Genomic DNA, 19,908 nt, shown 5'->3' with positions numbered 1-19,908 from the left:
TGTCTCTTTTCTGTCTCTTTTGAGCCTTTTAAAACAGTTAAAGTGTTACAGACTTAACTGTAACTCTACTCACGTGTTACAGAGTAGGGGACCCTTAAAGTCTTACTTCTTTGGCATACAGTGAAATAATTCCTGCTCATTGCCTGCTGTTGCCATGCTTTCCATAAACAGAAACTGGTTCTCTGATGAAGGACCATGTCCTAGTGGCATCAACAGGAACTACACATTCTGGATCATGACACCTGTACCAAGGAATATAGGAAGTATGAGCCAACACCAAACTGAAAAAGGATGGGAGGTGGAATACAAATTATGAATAATGGTATAAAAACGTATTTCAGTCAGGCAAGTTCTAGTTTGCTTAATACCACTTTCTTACAAAAGTAAGAAAGTGGTATCTTACAAAAGTAAGAAAGTGGTTCCATTATTCATTCATTCCATTATTTGTTCCATTATTCGTTCCAGTTCTTTGGTCAATTTACACCATCAAAATAAATCAAATGAAAAAGGTTTGAAACTTCAATTTTCCATTTTTTGATTACTTCACAAATGGGCTTGTCCGTGCCTCTGGTTAAAATGTTAATGTTTCATATTGGGCTGTTGCTTCAGAATTGGACTTTTGAACAAAAAAAGGGACTCTTTTTAATTTTCCGGGCACTCCTTTGTGGTTGGACTGGATCATTAGAGCATTCGCAGAGTCTAGAGCCAGTTCAGCAATAGACCCTGTAATACAATTGCAGTATGTATCATATAGGCCAATATTACCTTGGCTAATTTATTATCACACTGTGTTAGACATGCATAAAATGTCTTCAGCCACAGGTCAATGTATTGTTGTATTATACCTTACATGTGCTGTAGTAGACTGTGTCATTGATTGGCTACATATTTATTAATCATTTTTATTTATTTCCCAGAGATTTTTTAATCCAAAAATATTGCTTCAAAAATTTATAAAGCAAATAAGAAAAAAACAACTTCTTATCTAAACTGAACAACAAGTTTTGCGGCTTCAACGAAAGACTGTATATAAAAAATGTATCTAGTTACTGTGATGCCATCTATTTCAGCTTTTTGAAACCAGATGCTGAAGAGTATATGTGATTAAATCAGCAATCCCGCTCCATCACAATTCACAGGTTATTGCTATAAAAAAACAACAAATGCGACGTTGAACACGAACACAGTTGGGGTGAAGACCCATTAGGCAATCATCGTGTATAAGTTTCAATAAAATCTCTTTTCAGAGTAAAATCTATTCTGAAGGGAGTAGCAAGTCTTGTAAAATTGCCCATAAAACAATAAATATGATTTTGACCTTGACAATTCAGATGGCTACTCATTAGATAATCATTGTGTAAGTTTGATTAAATTCTGATCAGTAGTATAGGAGGAAGATTAGAGGAGAGAGGATGATTTTGACAACCTCCTTTTGCAGCCAGACGCATTTATGCTTATTGATGTCCTTGTTGTGTCCATCTTTTATATACAGTCTATGGCTTAAAAAAAGAAATAACAAGAATAACAAGCAGTTTGTGAGCAAGCTGATATTGAGCAGTGTTGTCGATCTGCCTGGCAGAACATAGCAACACCCAGGCTAAATGAACTGGGTCGTTTCTATTTTATGTGTCTCATATCATATAAAATATAAATTATTTTATGATATGCTATCTTACAGGCTACAAGGTTATTTGGCAATTCCCTTAGCTGGCTACAAAAGTGCAGATACGTAATGGTCTCACTGTTATATGGTCTTCCAACCATAGTGTGCAGCTCTGCACACTTCTGTACTCTACTGGATTTGTCATACCCAGTCTTGCAGTCATGAATGTGCACCCATATGACGTGAGACACTCCAGCACATGACATATTTGGCTTTAAAGTGACGTCACGGCAGCGTGGGGCTCAGCAGGCAGATCGTTCGTCAGTCTGAGAGAAGAGGAGCAGCAGGAGGAGACGTGCCGGTCTCCTCTCCGCTGTAATGACAAGCCCTCACAGCCACTCTCTCCAACTCCTCTGAAACAACCCTCAGCCTCCAGGATTTTCCTCCGCCGCTTCCCCTCTTCCTTTTTCTTTTCAGTTGCACCTTATTTCATTTTACTTTCATTTATTTTACTTTATCTAACCTCTCAACCACCCCCCTCCACAGAGATGTCAACAGATAATGAAGATCCCCTGCCTCTGGTGACTTGAATCCTCCCTGCTTCAGAGAACTGAACATTCTCATTTTCCGCCCCCCATTTTTTTTTCCAATTTTCTTTTTTGGACGTTCATCTGCCGTTCAGCAATGTAGGAGAAGTGACGGCGTCATTTCAGCAATGAGGATGCCAACTGCATGCCCCGATTTCGGCTCTCGGCATCTTGCATCTTTGCCTTTTCTGCTGGGGCGACTGAAAAATGAACGATTTGCGTGAAGGCAAAGTTTGAGGGTACCTCTTTCGGTTTCCCGCTCACCTGTCCGCCTGCACGCGCCTACCCCCTCTCTCTCCTCTCGGCTGGTGAGCAGGGAGAGCAAATCATCGCCAACAGAAGAACTGACGGACAACTTCAAAGAGACCCGACAATTGTTCTGGTATTTTTAGTGGAATTTTTTTTGTTTGTTTTTTTCGGCAGTGTTTTTTTCCTCCTCCCCCCCCCCCCTGTCCTTTTTTTTGGGAGGAATTTGATGTGCGCAACGTAGAAGGATATGGCTTAAATGATGTTTGCGTTGACAGCTGGAGTAAGGTCCGTAACTTGAGTGCTTTCTTCTCATCAGCAATTGCCGACTTTGGTGGAAAAACCCATCCAAATGGGAGGATACCTGGAGGACTGAGTCGGTTTTCGACAGTCGAGAGAGAGAGAGAAAAAAATGTGGATAAAACGGAGTGTCGCGCGCAGGTAAGGCACAAATTATTTTGTTCAGTAATTACTTTGTACTTAAATTCTTGAATGATTAAGGGGGGAAATGTAGACTGTGATTGTGCATTGTAATTTCTCTTCAACAGCGTGTCTCAATTTTTTCTTTTAAATCTACGCCACTGCAAGTTATTAGAGTCTGCTGGAATTGATGAACGAATAACATAGATCAATTGGACTGTGAAAAGCGCGAGGCTGTGGCTGCCGCTGTGTTAGAGTTATACACATATTAGCTGCTTTAGCGTTGGTAATAAAGAATATCCGGGTACAGGCTTTCTATAGATATGTTGTGTGATTTTTAAAAAAAATTTTAAGGAAGAAAATAATTGGAAAATTTCACATCCTGTACGCTGGGGGTCGCCAACAGTACGGCGCAAGCGACGCACATACATTCGCAGATAACAGACGCGTGCTCAAAGCGACACGTGTGTAGACACACGCGCGCGTGCGCGTGCACAGTCTCAAGGTTAGGTCTGTCAATTCCTCCCCACTTGTGAGAATAAACGCGTCCAGGTGAGCTCCACGTGCAATTCGTTGGCATAAAGTGAAGGTAAAATGATGAAATAAATAAAACTGAGAAGCTTTGCCCCCAAAATATTAAAGCACTTGGTGTTCTGATGAGTGCGTATCCAAGCACAAGGAGAGGATGGCATACAAAATATCTGTGCGCAGGGGTCAGCTTGATCACACTGAACAACACATCCCTTATCTTTTTAGGCTACATTAAAGTCTTTTTGCCTGAGAAATAGTTTTTTTTAAATGATAGATATGATAGAACTACATCCCTAAAGTGAAGATATAGAAAGTAGGCTTCAGACTTCAACTGATGAGTGAGGAAGTCCAAACAAAAGCCCTAAGTGAGATCATTCATTTGCCCCAAAGTGGGTTTATAGGTAATGACACACTGCAAAATGAGACCAAGTCTGTTTTCTTGCCACCTGCTGGATCCCATTCCCACCGGCAGCTCATATTCCTGCCCAGTTGCAGCCGTACATTTGTTATGCATGACACACGCTGTACATCTTTAGGGCTGACCTCGCAGGGTAATGGCAATGCACGTCTTAGACAGTGCAGTTGTGCGAGATGATGAAATGAAATGCCATGCCTTTAGATGGATCGGCAAGGGGCACAGAGAAACCAATTTCCATCATCGGGAATTTCCTTGTCACTTGCTCACACAAACTGGAATGTCCAAATGGGACATTGGACGATCTGCAGCCGCTGTTATGGACTGAAGTCGCTTGTTATTAGCAGTAATGTACCCTGTTTTGTAGTCAGGTATTTTTACTGGCTTGGGCCTTTTCAGGGCGCAGAAGTTATTGTGCACACAGGAATCTGTGCACATGCATTAAAGGCAATAAAGTTGTTTATGTGACAGAGATCTGTCCATTTTCCTTTAAGTTAAACCCCAATTATCAAAACTCGTTAAAGAATATTAAAATGCTCTCGGTAGTTCAGTAGCTGTAGCCGAAGCATCTTCATGAGGTGCCCACGGTTACTCTGTGCACGAGAAACCCCGCCACAGTCTAAAGTTTTGCAATGCTGTCGCTGATTATCAGACATTGATGGCAGCAGTTGGTGGCGGGGCTTTTACTGGAGTGATTTCCTTCCCTGCAGTATGGGTGGTGAAAATATTTACTTTCCTTTGTTTGAAAAAAAAAAAAGGATGGATGAACTGAATGTGTACAGAGAAAGCCACTGTACCTGTTGGAAGAGACAAAGAACAAACCACCTACAGAAAGTAAATATGTGGGCGTAAATGCAACCGCACTGGCTTCAGTAGACCAGGAGAAAAAAAAGGGCTGATGGAGAGTTACAGATACAATTTAAAAAAAACAAGGCTTCTAGAGATGACTACAGTAGTTACTCATCGTTCTGGGCAAACCGTCTCATTAAGACAGCCTGTGGGCTAAGGCTGGGCTTTAGTGATTATCACTATTATTTATAGACTTACTAAAAAGACTGTAAAGATGTGATGATAACATGGGAACGAATTGTAATTGGGTTCTTATTAAAGTAGCCATCCCAAATTGTAAACCAGCTGTTTGTTGGTGTGCATTCAGTTTTTCTCGTAAATGGATAACAATGAACGCTCATGACCTGCGACATGCTTCACTGTCTGTGATGTGTGAAATCTTCCAGTCAAAGCTAAATGCTGGTAATTTGCAGCGTTATAACGAGCTTGAACCAGAGAGCATCTGACTCGAGGGTTAACCAGCGGGGATTCGGCTCTCACACACTCGGGATCTCTGGGCTGAGCATTTCATGGATGTCACACAGTTTCAGGTCCCCCATGGCGAGCTCTTGTACAGCTGAGGCACCGGAGATGCTATCAAGCCTCGGCACACTGCGGCAGTAAAAAGCGTTGCTGACTGAGACACCAGTTGCCTTTTACGAAGGCTTTATTTGTCTTGTTTCACTTTCCTGGCAGAGGATTGTAAAGCATAGATGGCTGTGTCTTTGTATGTTTAGCCTTTTCTGCTCAATAGGGATACATTGAGTGATCAAGAGTGATACATCGAGTGAATTTGACAGTAGTGATTCAGATATGCACTAAAAAAGAAAAGAGAGTGGTTTTAATGAGCTGTGAGCTGCCTAATATTGCTACACCTGGTGATAATTTCTTTGGTATTTTGCGAGTTACTCCTGTGTGAAAAAGAAAACTGTTATAATAGTCTAATTCTGATTAATATCACTGGCTTAATGAGAAGGGTTCCTCATGTATTACAGTTTGCAGTGAGGTGTTTTTTTCTTCCCCAATGAGAAAAAGTTGCACAGCATCATCAGTCTGCAGCTGGTTATATGACAAGCCGTGGTTCTCTTAGCGAGCCCTACTAAGAACTCCAGGGCTAAACATGGCATTACTGTGTTAGGGGCCATCAGATATTCAGATATTCCTATGATTTAGGTGCCATCTTAATAGCCTCTATGAGGGTTATTAACTGGGCCTCTCTGGAGCGTGATTAACCTAATTTGCAGTGAAATAGGCTGTGTTGCTTCTTGGAGATCCTATCCTCTGGAGGCGTGTGTGTCTGTGTGTATGTGAGAGTGTGTCTGCATGTGTGTCATTAGCACCCTGTGCTCAGCAGGAATCTGTTAGAGCCAGAAGGACCGGTACAGGTTGTCCCTTTCTAATGACATAAAAGACAAAAAAGGCATGGACGCTGTCCATCTAAACCTTCTGGAAATACCTCTGAGAAAGAAAGAGAACAAGAGAAAGGCTAGCTGTTGTTGAAGACGTGGGTGAAACATGAACGACCTGTCACTGACTGGCATAGCAATTAGCAGAGAGGAGTCAAAGGCAGAATGGGACCGTAACTGCTACTGTGCTTTAATTTCTTACTGCAACACATGAGTGCATATCGGAAGCTTGAAATGAGAAGCCTGGAGTTTAGCTCATTAAGTTTTTTCTTTCTTTTTTTTTTTGAAAACCGAACACTTAAAATACTTGAATTTATGCGCTGGTGATCAAAAAAAAAAAAAAAAAAATCAATAGCAATCAGAATAAGTGTTTTGCTTTGTGGAACCGGCTGTAGACCGCCAAATGACAGTAAACCTCAGAATAAAACCTCCATATTCAGATCTCATGAATTTATAGTCCGTGTTCTAACTTTATTGGCAGCAACCTTCAGCCTGATTGTGTTTAATCACCGGCTTGTCCGCTTTGTGCTACATGAAAAAAGTGTGCGTGTTTCTATCGCACTGGAGCACAACCATCCACAAAGTAAAGGAACTAACAGCACAGAACTCATACTTGATTCATGTAGTGAGCTTTTGCTGGATCAATACTGCCTCTACAAAGGATCAGACTTATCCGTCATGGCCCTTCCCACTAACTGGCCTTCTCCAGGCACTGGGGTGCCTCTCAGAGGGCCATTTTCTACTCCTCCTCCTCCACCAAAACCCCAAACTGCCACCTGCTTTATTTTGTGTTTAGCTACTTAGTGGTATTTGCTGTCAAGTTTGTCACAAGAGACAAACAAGACTTAAAGACAGTAAAGGGCTGATATGACCGAAGCATTGTCCTGTTATTTCCTTTTTCCACCATGTTTCTTTACAGCCCTGCTTATCTTTCTGAGCATGTGGGTCATGTACACTCTACTGCAGTGGGAGTAATTAATGGGATGATGCAACACTCTTGACTGTTGCGCCTTAGACCCCCCATATACACACATATACACACTCTGCCCCACCCATTTTCTCTTTTGTTTGTTTTCCTCGATGAATTATGTTCTGACCTCAGCAATGCAGCAATGTTTCTTACACTACGGCCATAGTAGCAGCTGCTGCAGCTCAGCCTTTCAGGCATGGATGGAGTCTTATTTGTGTGCATATCTGTTTGTGTGTGTGTGTGTGTGTGTGTGTGTGTGTGTGTGTGTGTGCGTGTGTGTGTGCGCGTTGCACACTACCAAAACATTTGGAGGATTTCATACAATATTTGCCTCCCAGAGGCCTGCTGCACCGAGGCAATCCATAAATCTCTGGAACTCTTTGGAAAGCCAACTGTGGTATTTATCTCCCTAATACTGGATATCTACTGAGGACAGCTTAACTCCTACACCTTGGAGCCTGCATTTTTACGAGCAATGCAAGCACATGCCGCTGAGATCCCTAAAAATAAAATAGCTAAATAAATAAATATAAACACAGCAAGCATCTAGAGATAATCATAAACAGTACATTTTGATTTATGATGAGAAGAGCTAGGATTTATTTTAGAAGTAGAGTGGGGAAATAAGGGATGCACTGAGGCATTCGGGCATCATCCAAAGTAAAAGGTCATAACAGAAGTTCATGTTTCTACACAGATGATCAGTATCTTCCTGCCAATGTTTCTGACCTTTCAATTTGATGTTCAAGATATTCTGGAACAAAGCTCTCATGTATTACAGATAACATGGAAAGGTACTGTATGTTCACTATCAGTAACTAAGGAGGGTCGCTCTGTATTTCTGGTAATTTGGAAAAAGGACAAAACATTTAGTTTCCTCAGAGTCAAGATGAAAGCTGGGCCACTGTGGAAGGGAAATTGTTTGTATAACCTGCATCAAAGCAGACAACTTGAGTGATATGCCTTTTTTCTTTTATTGCTGATCAGTGGGATATGTCAGCGGGGATTGTAAACATCTGGCAAGTCTCAAAGCTAATCACATTCATTTGATACTAGAGGCATGTTACTTGGTTAGAGTGGCATTGAGGAGGATTTAGCCACCACAGTCAACAAATTAGAAACACAACGTAGTGGGAATAAGCGATTTGGTTCCTGTGTATCTTGGCAATTGTGCTTGCCAATACAGAGCCATTTCCATGTAGGTATGTTAGTAGAGCTGGGCGATATATCGAGTTTTTAAAACATATCGATATATTTTTATACGAGATATAAGATGTGACAATATCCTTTATATCGATATAGTCTATGTTACGTTATAATTATAGTTGTGGAGCCGCAAGTTTGCCTCTCTTTCGTCCACTTTTGTCTCTACGCAACGTTACTCCGCCTCGCCTTCACTGAAGACAACTCCCCCTCCTCCCCCATCGCTTCACGTGCAGGCAGCGACAAGACGGACACGGCAAATCTCCGTTAACGAGTTACTGCGCATCGCCCCATGCGTGGGGCTGGACGGCGTCAACGTGCTAACGAGCTAAACATGCTAACAGCGCTAACCCTAAAATCCTTTCATTCTCTCAAAAGTTGATAGCGCGCCTTATGTATGAATTCTGGTTGTGCTTGATGGCCGCGAACCGATTTTATGTGGTACACGGCGCTCAGCAATCTGTCAAAATGTTTGAGTACGACTTTGGTCAGCTACGGAGCTGCACCGCTTGATAGGTTGTCGGCGCATTACGGCTACCGAGGAGCTTCGCGGAGTGATACGTACTGTGCATCAACGTAATATTACCGTATTGTGTGTGTATAAGGACCATAAATGGCACCTGTAAGAGACGTGGTTATGAAGCGGATTTCAAACTCCAGGCTGTCAGTCACACAGCAAAACTTGGGAACAGAGCAGCTGTAAAATCTGTCTGTCTTTGTTATTACGCTCAGCGTCTTTTAGTTTACATTTTGACTGCACAATTGTGAGCTCTTTGTTTAGCACAAAAACAACCTTGTTTTCTTTTATTTATGGAGCATGATTATTTAATGAATGCTCATAATTTAATTTTGAGTAATTTTTCATGTACATCTGTGCTGTATGTTAATAAAAGTGCCTGTGTGACATCTGGGACACAGCTTTGACTAAGAACTCTCTTTTTGTTCTTACTTTATGGCTTAAAAAAAAATATCGAGATATATATCTTATATCGCCATCCAGCTAAAAAATATCGAGATATGAATTTTGGGTCATATCGCCCAGCCCTATATGTTAGTGTGTGTGAGTGCGAGTGTGTGTATACATGCTGGGTTATATTTGCCCCATCACTTAGTCTGAGAGCTGAGAGCTTGAGCACACAGCCCTTTTCACTTTCCAACAAAGGCGTGATTGCATATTCAACAGGCTGCAAATACAGACTCAGGGTATCACGGCTCTTCCTTTAAGTGGACAGAGGATGAACCCCCTCAGGTCTTCTGGATGAAATGCAAATGCTTCTGCAATTGAAATGCAAACAACGACCAACAACCATGGTCTGATTGTCAGTTTAAGTATGTGGTGTAAAGCTGAACGGGAGGGTTAGAAAAAGTGCAGTACATAAATACACAGGTCAACTAATTAAGGTAGGCTAAGCTATCATATGAATCCAACTGTAAATCAATTCTCCCCTTCTGTTATAGATACATTTTACTTCCATATTCCACTTCCCAGTGTCTCTCTGTCTCTGCCTTCTCTCCTCCTGTGTGCACATACGCAGTCTTGCTGTTCTGTCTGTTCCACCACACAATTAGTGATTAGCGCTACAGCAGGTAGCTAGTGCTGTAAAAATCAAGTGCAACATAAAATTGTACCCACCCTCTCCAGTCACATCTAATCACATTTATATGAAAAACGTGATGCTCTTCTTCCATGTTTCTGCACTTATGTCTTCAAAATAAATGACTAAATAATACAACTGTTATTGTGGGTGTTGATTTTTATTCCACATATTAATTTGTAACATTTATATGTGGAATATTTTAACTATAATACATTAGAAATACTAATTTTATACATTTAGAGCCATAATTTGTTTGTAAATTAGACCATTTCTGTAATTCTGTACCAAGGGATTTTCTATCAAACAATCAAGATGTGATTGAAGTTAAAAAGAGGCTATAAATTAATTGGAAAAACTAATCTGATTTTTACATATAACGACTGTATTTATTACTTGGATTCTTTGACTGACTTGGCCATTGAAGAGTCCTAATTTTCTTTATCTCGACAAACTTCATTTGCACTGTTATGTACCATCTAATCAATTTTGAAGCATTCGAAAATCTGAACAGAATATATACTTCACATTTCTTCCTGCTTCCAGTCACATCATCAATAAACAGTGGCGCCCCGGTACCCCTGGCAGCCGTACAGCCACATCCTGTCACATTGCCTCCATCATGTTTCACAGATAACGTGGTATGTTTAGGATCATGAATTGTTTCTTTCCTTTTCCAAAGTTTTCTCTTCCCATCATTATGGCAAACAGTTTTCTTGGTTTCTTCCATTTTTCTTTGTTTTTAGAAGTTGCACAGGCTCTTGTTTTCTGACCTGGCCTTCCTGTTCTTGAGTGTAACCAGAGGTTTGCACCTTGTTGTAAATAAACACTGTAATATTTTACGAATGAATCAGACTGTTAATGTTGCCACTCCTAAAAGTTTTGCTGTCCCTGTGACAGGTGTGCTCTGTTTTTCAATGTCATGACGTCTTCTGTCCCTTGGACTAACATCTTGTGGAGCATATATTTAAAACGACAGCGAAAAGCTATAAAATACACATCCAACACTGTGAATCGACTTCACACATTCTGATTGTTTTGTCATGAAATAACAAGAGAACACAGGCTAGACCTGGCCATGAAACTTCCTGGCCAGTTAATGTTGAAGCTGTAAAACTTTCTGAAATAAAGCTGAAAGTATGAACTTCAATTATATTTGATTATTTGTGTGTGGTGTGGGGCGATAACTACAAAAACAGGTTTTGTTCAAAATTTATGACTCTTCCTGTAAATGCAAAAATCTAATAAAACAAACCTACCTAAATAAAGATACAATACAATACAATACAGGCATGAAACAAATAAGAATAAGAAAATCTCTGACAGCAAATAAACCACAGTTATTAAGAGTGAAATGGTACTTAAACATAAATACTGTTAAATGTGTGTAACATTGGGGGATGAAAAATAAAAACGGAAAACATGATGTTCATCATGAGGATCGCTTGTAGTTAAATGTATAAAGATGCAAAAACTCCCGTCCCACTAATATTCCCTCAGAAATAAAAAGGCCATTGGAGTCTTTTCCCTGAAAAGTTCTCTGCACATTGGGAGATAGTGGAGGGAAAAAAAGTGCCAAGCAAAGGGAAAAATGAAAAGTGAGCAGAAATGGATTAAAATAACAATAGAGCATTTTGCTAATAGTCCATTTTGAGCTGTTGCCACAATGTAATACTGTCTGTGAGAATTATGGTGGATAAGAAAGGTGCTGATGTCTCTAGAGACATACTAATGCTTTGCATGCCTTACTTTGTGAGAATGTTAGTGTTTGATAATGGATAATGCTGACTGTCATTCTTTCTCTAAGACACGTTGCCTATTAGCACATATTAAATCCTGCAGACAGTTTTAGTAAATGAGGCTTTGCTTTCTATTAGAAAATAATTAACTTTTGTATTTGATAAAAATCTAAAGCACTATTTCAACAGTGTCTCAAAGTTCAGTGCCATAAAATGTTTCCATTGTGTCTGGGTCTGTGGGCCAGGTGCCAGTTAAAATGAGTTTTAAATGGAATAATGGAACGAACTGTGTAGCCTCATAATTCACAAATATCCTGTATGCAGCACCATTCATCAAAGCTGCAGAGAACTCCTTTCAGCATTTTGTATACCTTCTGACATTTTCAATTTGCATTATCATTAGCAGTCTATTGTGTTTATTGAACTGGAAAAGCAGGCCTGCCATATTTTTCACATGAATAACATTCATTTCTCTGAGAAGTTCAGCCTTTTAAATGGTCGTATATTTTCTTAAATGACAACTGGGTGTTTCTTTCAGGCTGTACGCATGATTACACACTGTTCTGCAGATTTTTGTTTCTTTTTCAAGAGATGATCCCAGTCAATTTAGGCATTATCTCCCTGGAGACACATTAGGCTCTTTCAGATATGCACTTCTTTGCAGCGATGACACTGCGCCTGAACTTGTCGACTTCATCCTTGCACTCTGGTCATGTGTCCATAAAAGCGGTGGTGGCAGTATTACTAAATTGGATTTAGTAACTATAAAGATGACACAGTATAGTATTGGCATATTTTTCAGTATTATACACTAAATATTAATATTTTCTTAAATAAATTAAAAATACTATGAACACAAGGTCTCATCTCTCTGATGCCAACATGTTGCCATCGGTCTGAATGAGTTTTTGTCAGGGAACACAACTCAAGGAAACTCGACTCAATTGGTTGTCAGTTGGTTGTTTACTGGTTATATTCATATAGAACAGGATAACCATCCTGTTCTGCTGAGCACAGGTGTACTAATTAAATGTGAATTTCTGTCTATAAAGAAAGATATGCAATTTTGATGATTTATTACAGTTAATTGCTGGATAATAAAAAATGGATTGAATGTAATTGCCAACCTTTAATTGGCATTCAGTTGCAGACTGATTGCAGTCTGACTCTGTCTTAGGGCAACATCTATGGCAGGTTTAAATGACAGTCTTGGTGTGCTTGACAGTAATTTTGCAACGAAAATGACATAACAAAAAATTCTGAAGGGATTTGATAACCTTTTCCTTATTGGATAAAACAGACATTGATATGGTTTAATTTTAAGGACATAATTTGCAGTTAAAAACAAGGTCCCACCTCTTGTAGTAACTATACTGCATGCATTACTTTAAACACAATAAGTTTGAATACTTGCACTTGCACTAAAGAGCAGGCATGCACGGGGCATGTAACGTGTGCTGCATGTGCTCATAGTTTCTCAGTTTGATAAAGTTGTTTTGGAATAGCATTAAATACTATTAAGATTATAAACTATCTGTCTGGGAAACATATTCTTCTGCCATTTTTTTAGTAAGAAAAAAAAATCATTTAATGCAGCACACATGTACTGACCAATCGTGCATGTACTGTAGCTCTCTCCATCTTATCTGTCATGAGCAACATTAACATAAAAGAAAGCCCACTTTCACAGACTTTCACAGACTGATGAAGCCTGCAATATTATAGTATCAGCTGTATTAAAGTAACCCCGACTCTAGCTCTGATCTGCCTGTCAGGTTTAAGTGATCAGTGTACTGAGGTGAGATCAGGGTAGGCTCATAGAATACTGTGGCTACGAGTAACCGCTAGTTGCAGTGATATGACATAAATATTTTAGCTGTTAATGGCTTCACATTTTTACTAATGATGCCCTCATAATAGTAGATTTCATGCAAACCAGTGTAGAAGAATATTACTGTTATTGGAACCTTTGCATTTGCTTTATGTTACAAAATTTCTGCTCAAATTTGCTGGCAGCTTTTGAATTGATAGAGACTGCTTATTTTGCTTATAGAATGTGGTAGATTTAACTGACAGATAAGCAAGCTACAATAATGGTTAAATGAGATGTAAGTCAAATTCATCCAAACCTTTATCTTAGTCCATCAAACAGTTATAAAGGAAACTGAGTCTGGACTAACATGGTGGGCTGAACAACACACCAGTATGTGCTTATTAAAATAACAGATGCAGATTTAAAAGCAGTGACCAGGCTTATTGCCAGAAAGCAGTCTTTGTGTGATCAGTAGCAAAAGCACATTAACTGAGTAGTCTGTACGATAGGTCAGCTCTTCATGTAAATGGATAGGAGGATGAAAGCAAATAGCTGGGGGGAACAAAGGTGGTGTTATTTCTACCATAAATAAAGAACAGCAGATTTCATTCTTTTGTTTTTTCTTTTTTTTTAAAGGCAGAGCTAGTTTGATTCCACCCAGAATCGTGTGTTTTCTCCATTGTGTGGAGAAAAAAAGTGTGAGAGGAAAAAGAAAGCCTGAGAGACAGGTGTATTAAGGGCAGCAGAGTGGTCAGAGTGTATTTGAGTAAGTGTGTTTCTGGACCTTGTTGCGGTGAAGCTCCCACATATTCCCTCAGTCCCCCTGAGAGTTGTGCACCGTGTGAGCACTGTGCAAAAAAACAGCCTCACTTTTGTTCTATAACCTAAATGTCCCAAAGGTCTGCAGCCCTATCATCTGCTTCCCACCCCACACGCACACAGATGATGAAGCAGCAGTTTGAAATACAGTCTGAATACATTTAGTCTGCATCAGATTTATTCATGCACATAAAACGTCTGCTTTTATATATTCTAGATCTTGAGTCTATTTGCTCACAGTACACAGTAGAGGTTGGGCAATATTTTCTCAAAATGATATTACAATATTTCAAGGAATTTTGTGATAACGATATTTATGATGATACAGAAAAAAAATACTGAAGTGTATTTTCCACCATTCTTTTCAAATGAGCTCGTTTATGACACACTAACTGATTCAAAGTGAGAATCTTGTGCCCTCAGTTGTCAGCAGGAGCAGATTTATATTGCATTACTAGTGACATAGGAGTATATATAGCAACACAGGAAAGCCACAAAAGTAGCCAAGGAAATGTTATGTAAAAGTAAAACATAACTGCTTATCACTTTAGTTTAACAATAGCTAAAGAAACTTTACCTTTTAACTCTTCGGGAGTCTGGGATGTTGAGCTTTTTAACCAGCTGCTTAAAGTCCTGTTTTACCACCATGTAACCGCATCAGTAATTTTCCTTTACCTTTCACACAACTGGCAGATGTTCCGGCGTCGTCCAATCGAGTCATTTGTTAAAGCTCGGGTCACACGTGTACTTGATGGTTTGTTTGTAATGGTGAGCCAAGTTTGTTTTTTCCACTTCGGTGTTCCTGCATTGTAGTGTCTCCACCTTACAATATTGTTATTGTGATTTTGTATAAACAAAATTATATTGAACTGAATTGAATTGAATGTTTTGCAAAGTGCTGTGTTTGGTTGAAGTGACTTCTTTACTAAACATCAATGGAGGCTGACACATGGCCTTTGCTGTCAGACAAATTTGGCCTTGTTCTGTGTGCTAGGAAATATTATTGTATCATTGATAGCGTGATACCACTACAACACAGTTTATCACAGAAAGAGTTGCATACATACAGTAAAGTATGTAAAAAATAGAAGCAAGTTTTGAAAAATAGAAGTTTTCATGCATGAAATACATTTTTAATCTTTGTTTGCAGTTGATTTCTCTGTACATCATTTTAATCATAATTTTAAACCCAAACATATTCTGTGAGTAGTTTTGTCCATTGTAAAATTGTAGGGCTGCTCGATTATGGTATAATGATAATCACGATTATTTTCACTGAAATTGAGATCTCGATTATTTGACGATATTTATTTAACAATAACAATGTATTGAATAATGACTTTAAAGATTGTCAAAAAATAATATAAAATAGTGTGCAATACTGATAACAGTGCAAATGTTTGCAATATAAAAAATAAATGAAAAATGTAAACATCTATGTTTAGTGAACTTTGCAGTGTTGCTCTGTGGTGCAGCTACGACACTGTAGCAAAGTTTACACACTATGTCTACTTGATCCACGTCTGACTCCGCGAACCCATAATGTTTCCGCACCACTGAAGGTTTTTTTTACCTCTCTTTTCAACCAACGGCAGTCACTCTCCTCTCCAAATAACTTCTGCTTAGCTTTCCGAGCATCCCTCGGGTCCTCTTAATCAGCGGTCCCCAACCCCCGGGCCTCGGACCGGTACGTAAGTTGTTTGGTACCGGGCCGCGAGAGTTGAGGCTCAGGGGTGAAATGTATAGTTTTCAGGGTTTTTAAATCGGTTTTTAGTGTTATTTTGTTAGCGTTTTTATTGTTTACTCTGTTTTCCTGGGTCTTTTCACGTGTGCTATGAATAAATTTTCTTTTTTTCGGTACCGGTACTAGTTTTATTTTGTTGTATTTATCCGCGACACCTTAAAGGCCGGTCCATGAAAATATTGTCGGGCATAAACCGGTCCGTGGCGCAAAAAAGGTTGGGGACCGCTGCTCTTAATTGTTGTGACACGTGTTTGAAATGCAGAGAGGTGTGCTCGATTTGCCACACGGAGCAGCGCGAGAGTAAAGCACGAGGGAGGGGCTAATAATCGGCTCAGTCATTTTTAATGATCGTTGAAAGCCCAGATCGTAATTGTGATTAAAATTCGATTAATTGAGCAGCCCTATAAAATTGTTGATTTGTTTACCAAACACAGATGAACTCATTTCTACACCGCCACATTTTCTAACCAGCAGTCTCTGAATATAAACTAGTACTGATACTAATATATGCACAATATTATCATCATCAGTGCCGTCATACCATGACTGACTGAGATTGACCAAGGCTTGGCTGTTGGCATGCCTCAAACTAGCTATAAAAGCACCATCTCTGATCTTACTGAACTTGGTGGAAATCTGACTGGACAGAGGTACTGAGATCAGGTGTTCTAACCTGAACTTGTGGCATTCTTGCAGCAGCAGTCCACCTTTCAGCTATTTCAACAGAAGACTGCTTGTTGCCACACTGCCAGAGTACACAGCAGGGCTTTCTGGATCCCAAACATATCTAGACACTTCCTTGGCCAGCTTTTATTTATGTCTGCTATTGAACATGCCTAGGACATGCTGGGTTGACATGTTCATCAGAAGTAGCTACAAACAATGACCACTACACAGCTGCAACGACAGACACTTCTGGGTGCCAACTTGCATAACGTCCAAGACCTCATATTAAACATCTTTTAGTCCAAGCTTTATCAAGCTAGTATCTATAATATCTATTTAAAATACAAATTTCTGTTTCTGTTTTTGACTTGCTTATACACATACATGGAAACAACTGTTTTTAGTCATGATCTACTGTATTTGTAGTCACTTGTCAATAATCACTAGTTGACATGGTTATTTACCAAAAAATAGCCAAAACAGAACATTTGTTATTATTTATGATACCAGGTCTGTTAAGATATTTTACTTTAAAATCCAGGTATGGACAATCATGGTAGCACAAATATATTGTAAATGTGTGAAGAGTCAAGTTGGTAGCAACTAAAAGTGAGAATCACTTGACACCCCATGGTATAAAATTATCACAATACTTGGCAAAATACCACATTATAGCAATTTTAACATTTTCCAATATTCTATATATAGTATTGCAATAACATTCATTTTGATTTATTAGCTTTTCTAAACTGCAAATTTTGTCCTCATAGTTAAACTTGGTCAGTGTCTGTTTTATCCACTAATAAACTGATGTTATTTCACTCCAGTTTGACAGGCTACTAACACTATCACTTAAACCTGTCAGAAATGTTGCCTTAAGTTGGAGTCAGTTTGCAACTGAATGGGGTATAATTGGAACTTACATACAATCTTTTTCCAATAATACACCAGTTAACCGTGATAAACCATCAAAAGTCACATATCTGTTGCAATCTACAGAAATTCACATTTAACTACCACATTTGTGCTCAACAACCTTCCTGTTCTATAGGAATATAACCAGAATACAGCGATGTGACAGCCAGCTGAATTGATTCCTGTAAGTTTTGCTCATTGACAAAGACTCATTCATACTGATGTCCATGTGTTGCCAATCTGTGGATTTATAAATTAGACAACAATTATTTGTAAATTGTCAACAAGCTCTCTGAGGCTGATAGCAGTCGGTCCAACTTCATCAAGCTAAGCGTGTCCACTGTCGGATGGATTTTCCGTTGAGTTGACTTAATGCAAGTTTTCTCAGCGAACGTTATCTCAGGATCGTGATGCATGAGACGAGGCCTCTTGTTTGTTGTATTTTATTGCATTGAATAAAATATCGATATTTGGTGTCCTTATATCAATAAAATCTCACCACGCAAAATACGGCAATATTATGCCTTCATTTTTTACTCACGACTAGTAGTAAAAAAGTGCAGTTCCACCAATGATTCAAAAAAGCCTCAAACATTAGAAGCTTAATTTTATCAGTGGGGAATATGAAGGTTTGAGAGCCTCTTTATTACACACATGGATCAAAACAAAATTTAAAAAGGTTCATAATTTTACATGAAACTGGCTTTGTAATCATTCAACCTTTCCTTTTATCTTCCACCTGCTGCTGATGTGAGCCTGTCTGCTCTGCGTCTTCTGCTGGGGGAGAGCAGGATTTGATTCAAGTTCTACATAAAAAGCCAACTGTATGTCTGGTTATAAGTCAAAGCAACATGTTAAATCTTTCATGCACTTTTATTAATCTGTCTAAAATGAGCCAAAAAAATTATCACAGGATGTGTTTTAACCCTGTCAAATTGTCTTTCTGGAGCATTTGGAATTTTCAGGAAACTTACAGCTAACAGGAAACATTTTATAAATTTGATTGTAGGGTTTAGAAAAAATAAAAGCTTAGCTGACTAAACTGTTTCCACTCCAAACTTCCTTTGCTTTCTTGAAGTGGGATTGTATAAGGTACTTATCCATAGTCAGAATATTACCTACTGTTGGCATGCCCTCAAACAGATATGGAGATAAAGCAAGGTATTGATGTAGGCGTGTATTTTAGCCACCCACTTACAGAAATCAATATTAGATTAGGCTTAGGCTATATTTAAAACAGGCTGTAAAACATTTTTCTGCCTTGCCGTCAGATGACCATTTCACAATCGGTGTAATCGCCTTCTAAAGTCACTGGACTTTGTCAACACAGTAATTTTACCTCGGAGAACGCTGCATTTGCAGGTCAACTGCTGCCTCAAGTGATTAGCTTATTTTTCTTATTTTCTGATCACACAGTGGTGGTCCAGCAATCCAGTGCTCTGCACGGTAAAATTGCAGTTTGTGTCAACGGAGCCTGTTGACTTTGAATCAGCAAACTTTGATTGTAAGATTAACTCTGTAAGCCTCCCAACTTTGAAATATTATTTATTCTTGGACGAGTGCCGTGAGAGCAGCCAGACATTCATGTTTCATACCCCAACGTCAGAATATGTCATTGTCAGCTGTAATTTCTTATCTTGTATCTCCCTTAAAAATCTCACCTTGACAGGGGAAGTGTATAACATTGATCATATTGATAAATATTAAAGTAAATACCCCAGAGTGCGATGCTGCCAAACCTTTGGTCCTGGCATTCATGTGGATAAAATTTCACAGTTTCAAGTTTAAAAAAACTTTGCTTGATTTTTTTTATCATCTTATCTTAGCAAGCTTTCCATGATGACTCCCCCCTCATTGTTGTCGGATTATCCTCCTAATGATTGGACTTTATGTTTGATTCTTCAGTAAAACTGTGAGAAATTCTGAAATACAACACTAAAAATATTTGTAAGTTTGTTTTGATCATGTGTGGTGTCTTCTCCAGTAGCGCCTTTGTTTTACAGAGAGAGCCAGTTGTTTTGAGCCTCCCAACTTGAGGCGGTTTCAGCTGCACAGGACATCTCTGCTGACCTCCTCTTGAACACAGTGATTATTCTGGGTCAGACTCTTTTAAAGCTACATGCTGGAATTAATGGAACTGGGAAGGGCAAATAGGGAATGTTATTGTGCCCTTGTTTCTCAGTGCGCTGCAGCTGAAAAAAAAGACGTTTTACCTCGCTAATCCTAGAGGGGTCAGTCATTTCCATTCATTGTAAATTTGTGTTTTCTGTAGGAAAGCACGTCAATTCCCAGTGTGAGAGTGATGGAATTATTTAATGTGTGTTCTAGAGGTCAGAATTGAGTCTTTGGGGAGATTAAGCAGCACTTTAGCTCCCCAGGGCTTCATCCACTTGTGGTTTTTATTGTGA

General features: G+C 39.2%; 1 protein-coding gene across 1 annotated transcript in view; it reads left to right on the top strand.

Moving 5' to 3' along the window:
- The first annotated feature begins 1,953 nt into the window (after nt 1–1,953).
- Nucleotides 1,954–19,908, top strand: part of ajap1 (adherens junctions associated protein 1) — a 56,992-nt gene continuing 39,037 nt past the window's right edge. The window contains exons 1-2 of the mRNA XM_085393814.1: nt 1,954–2,572; nt 2,756–2,877. Coding sequence (XP_085249940.1) covers nt 2,849–2,877 — 29 coding nt within the window. The 5' untranslated portion in view covers nt 1,954–2,572; nt 2,756–2,848. The remainder of the gene's footprint in view (nt 2,573–2,755; nt 2,878–19,908) is intronic.

This window comes from Rhamphochromis longiceps, linkage group LG20 (genome assembly GCF_057381845.1).
Source record: "Rhamphochromis longiceps isolate RC_006_pf linkage group LG20, R_longiceps_female_GT1.1, whole genome shotgun sequence".
NCBI lineage: Eukaryota > Metazoa > Chordata > Actinopteri > Cichliformes > Cichlidae > Rhamphochromis > Rhamphochromis longiceps.
The sequence above is the reverse complement of the archived record's forward strand: the minus strand, read 5'-3'. Positions and strand labels throughout refer to the sequence as shown.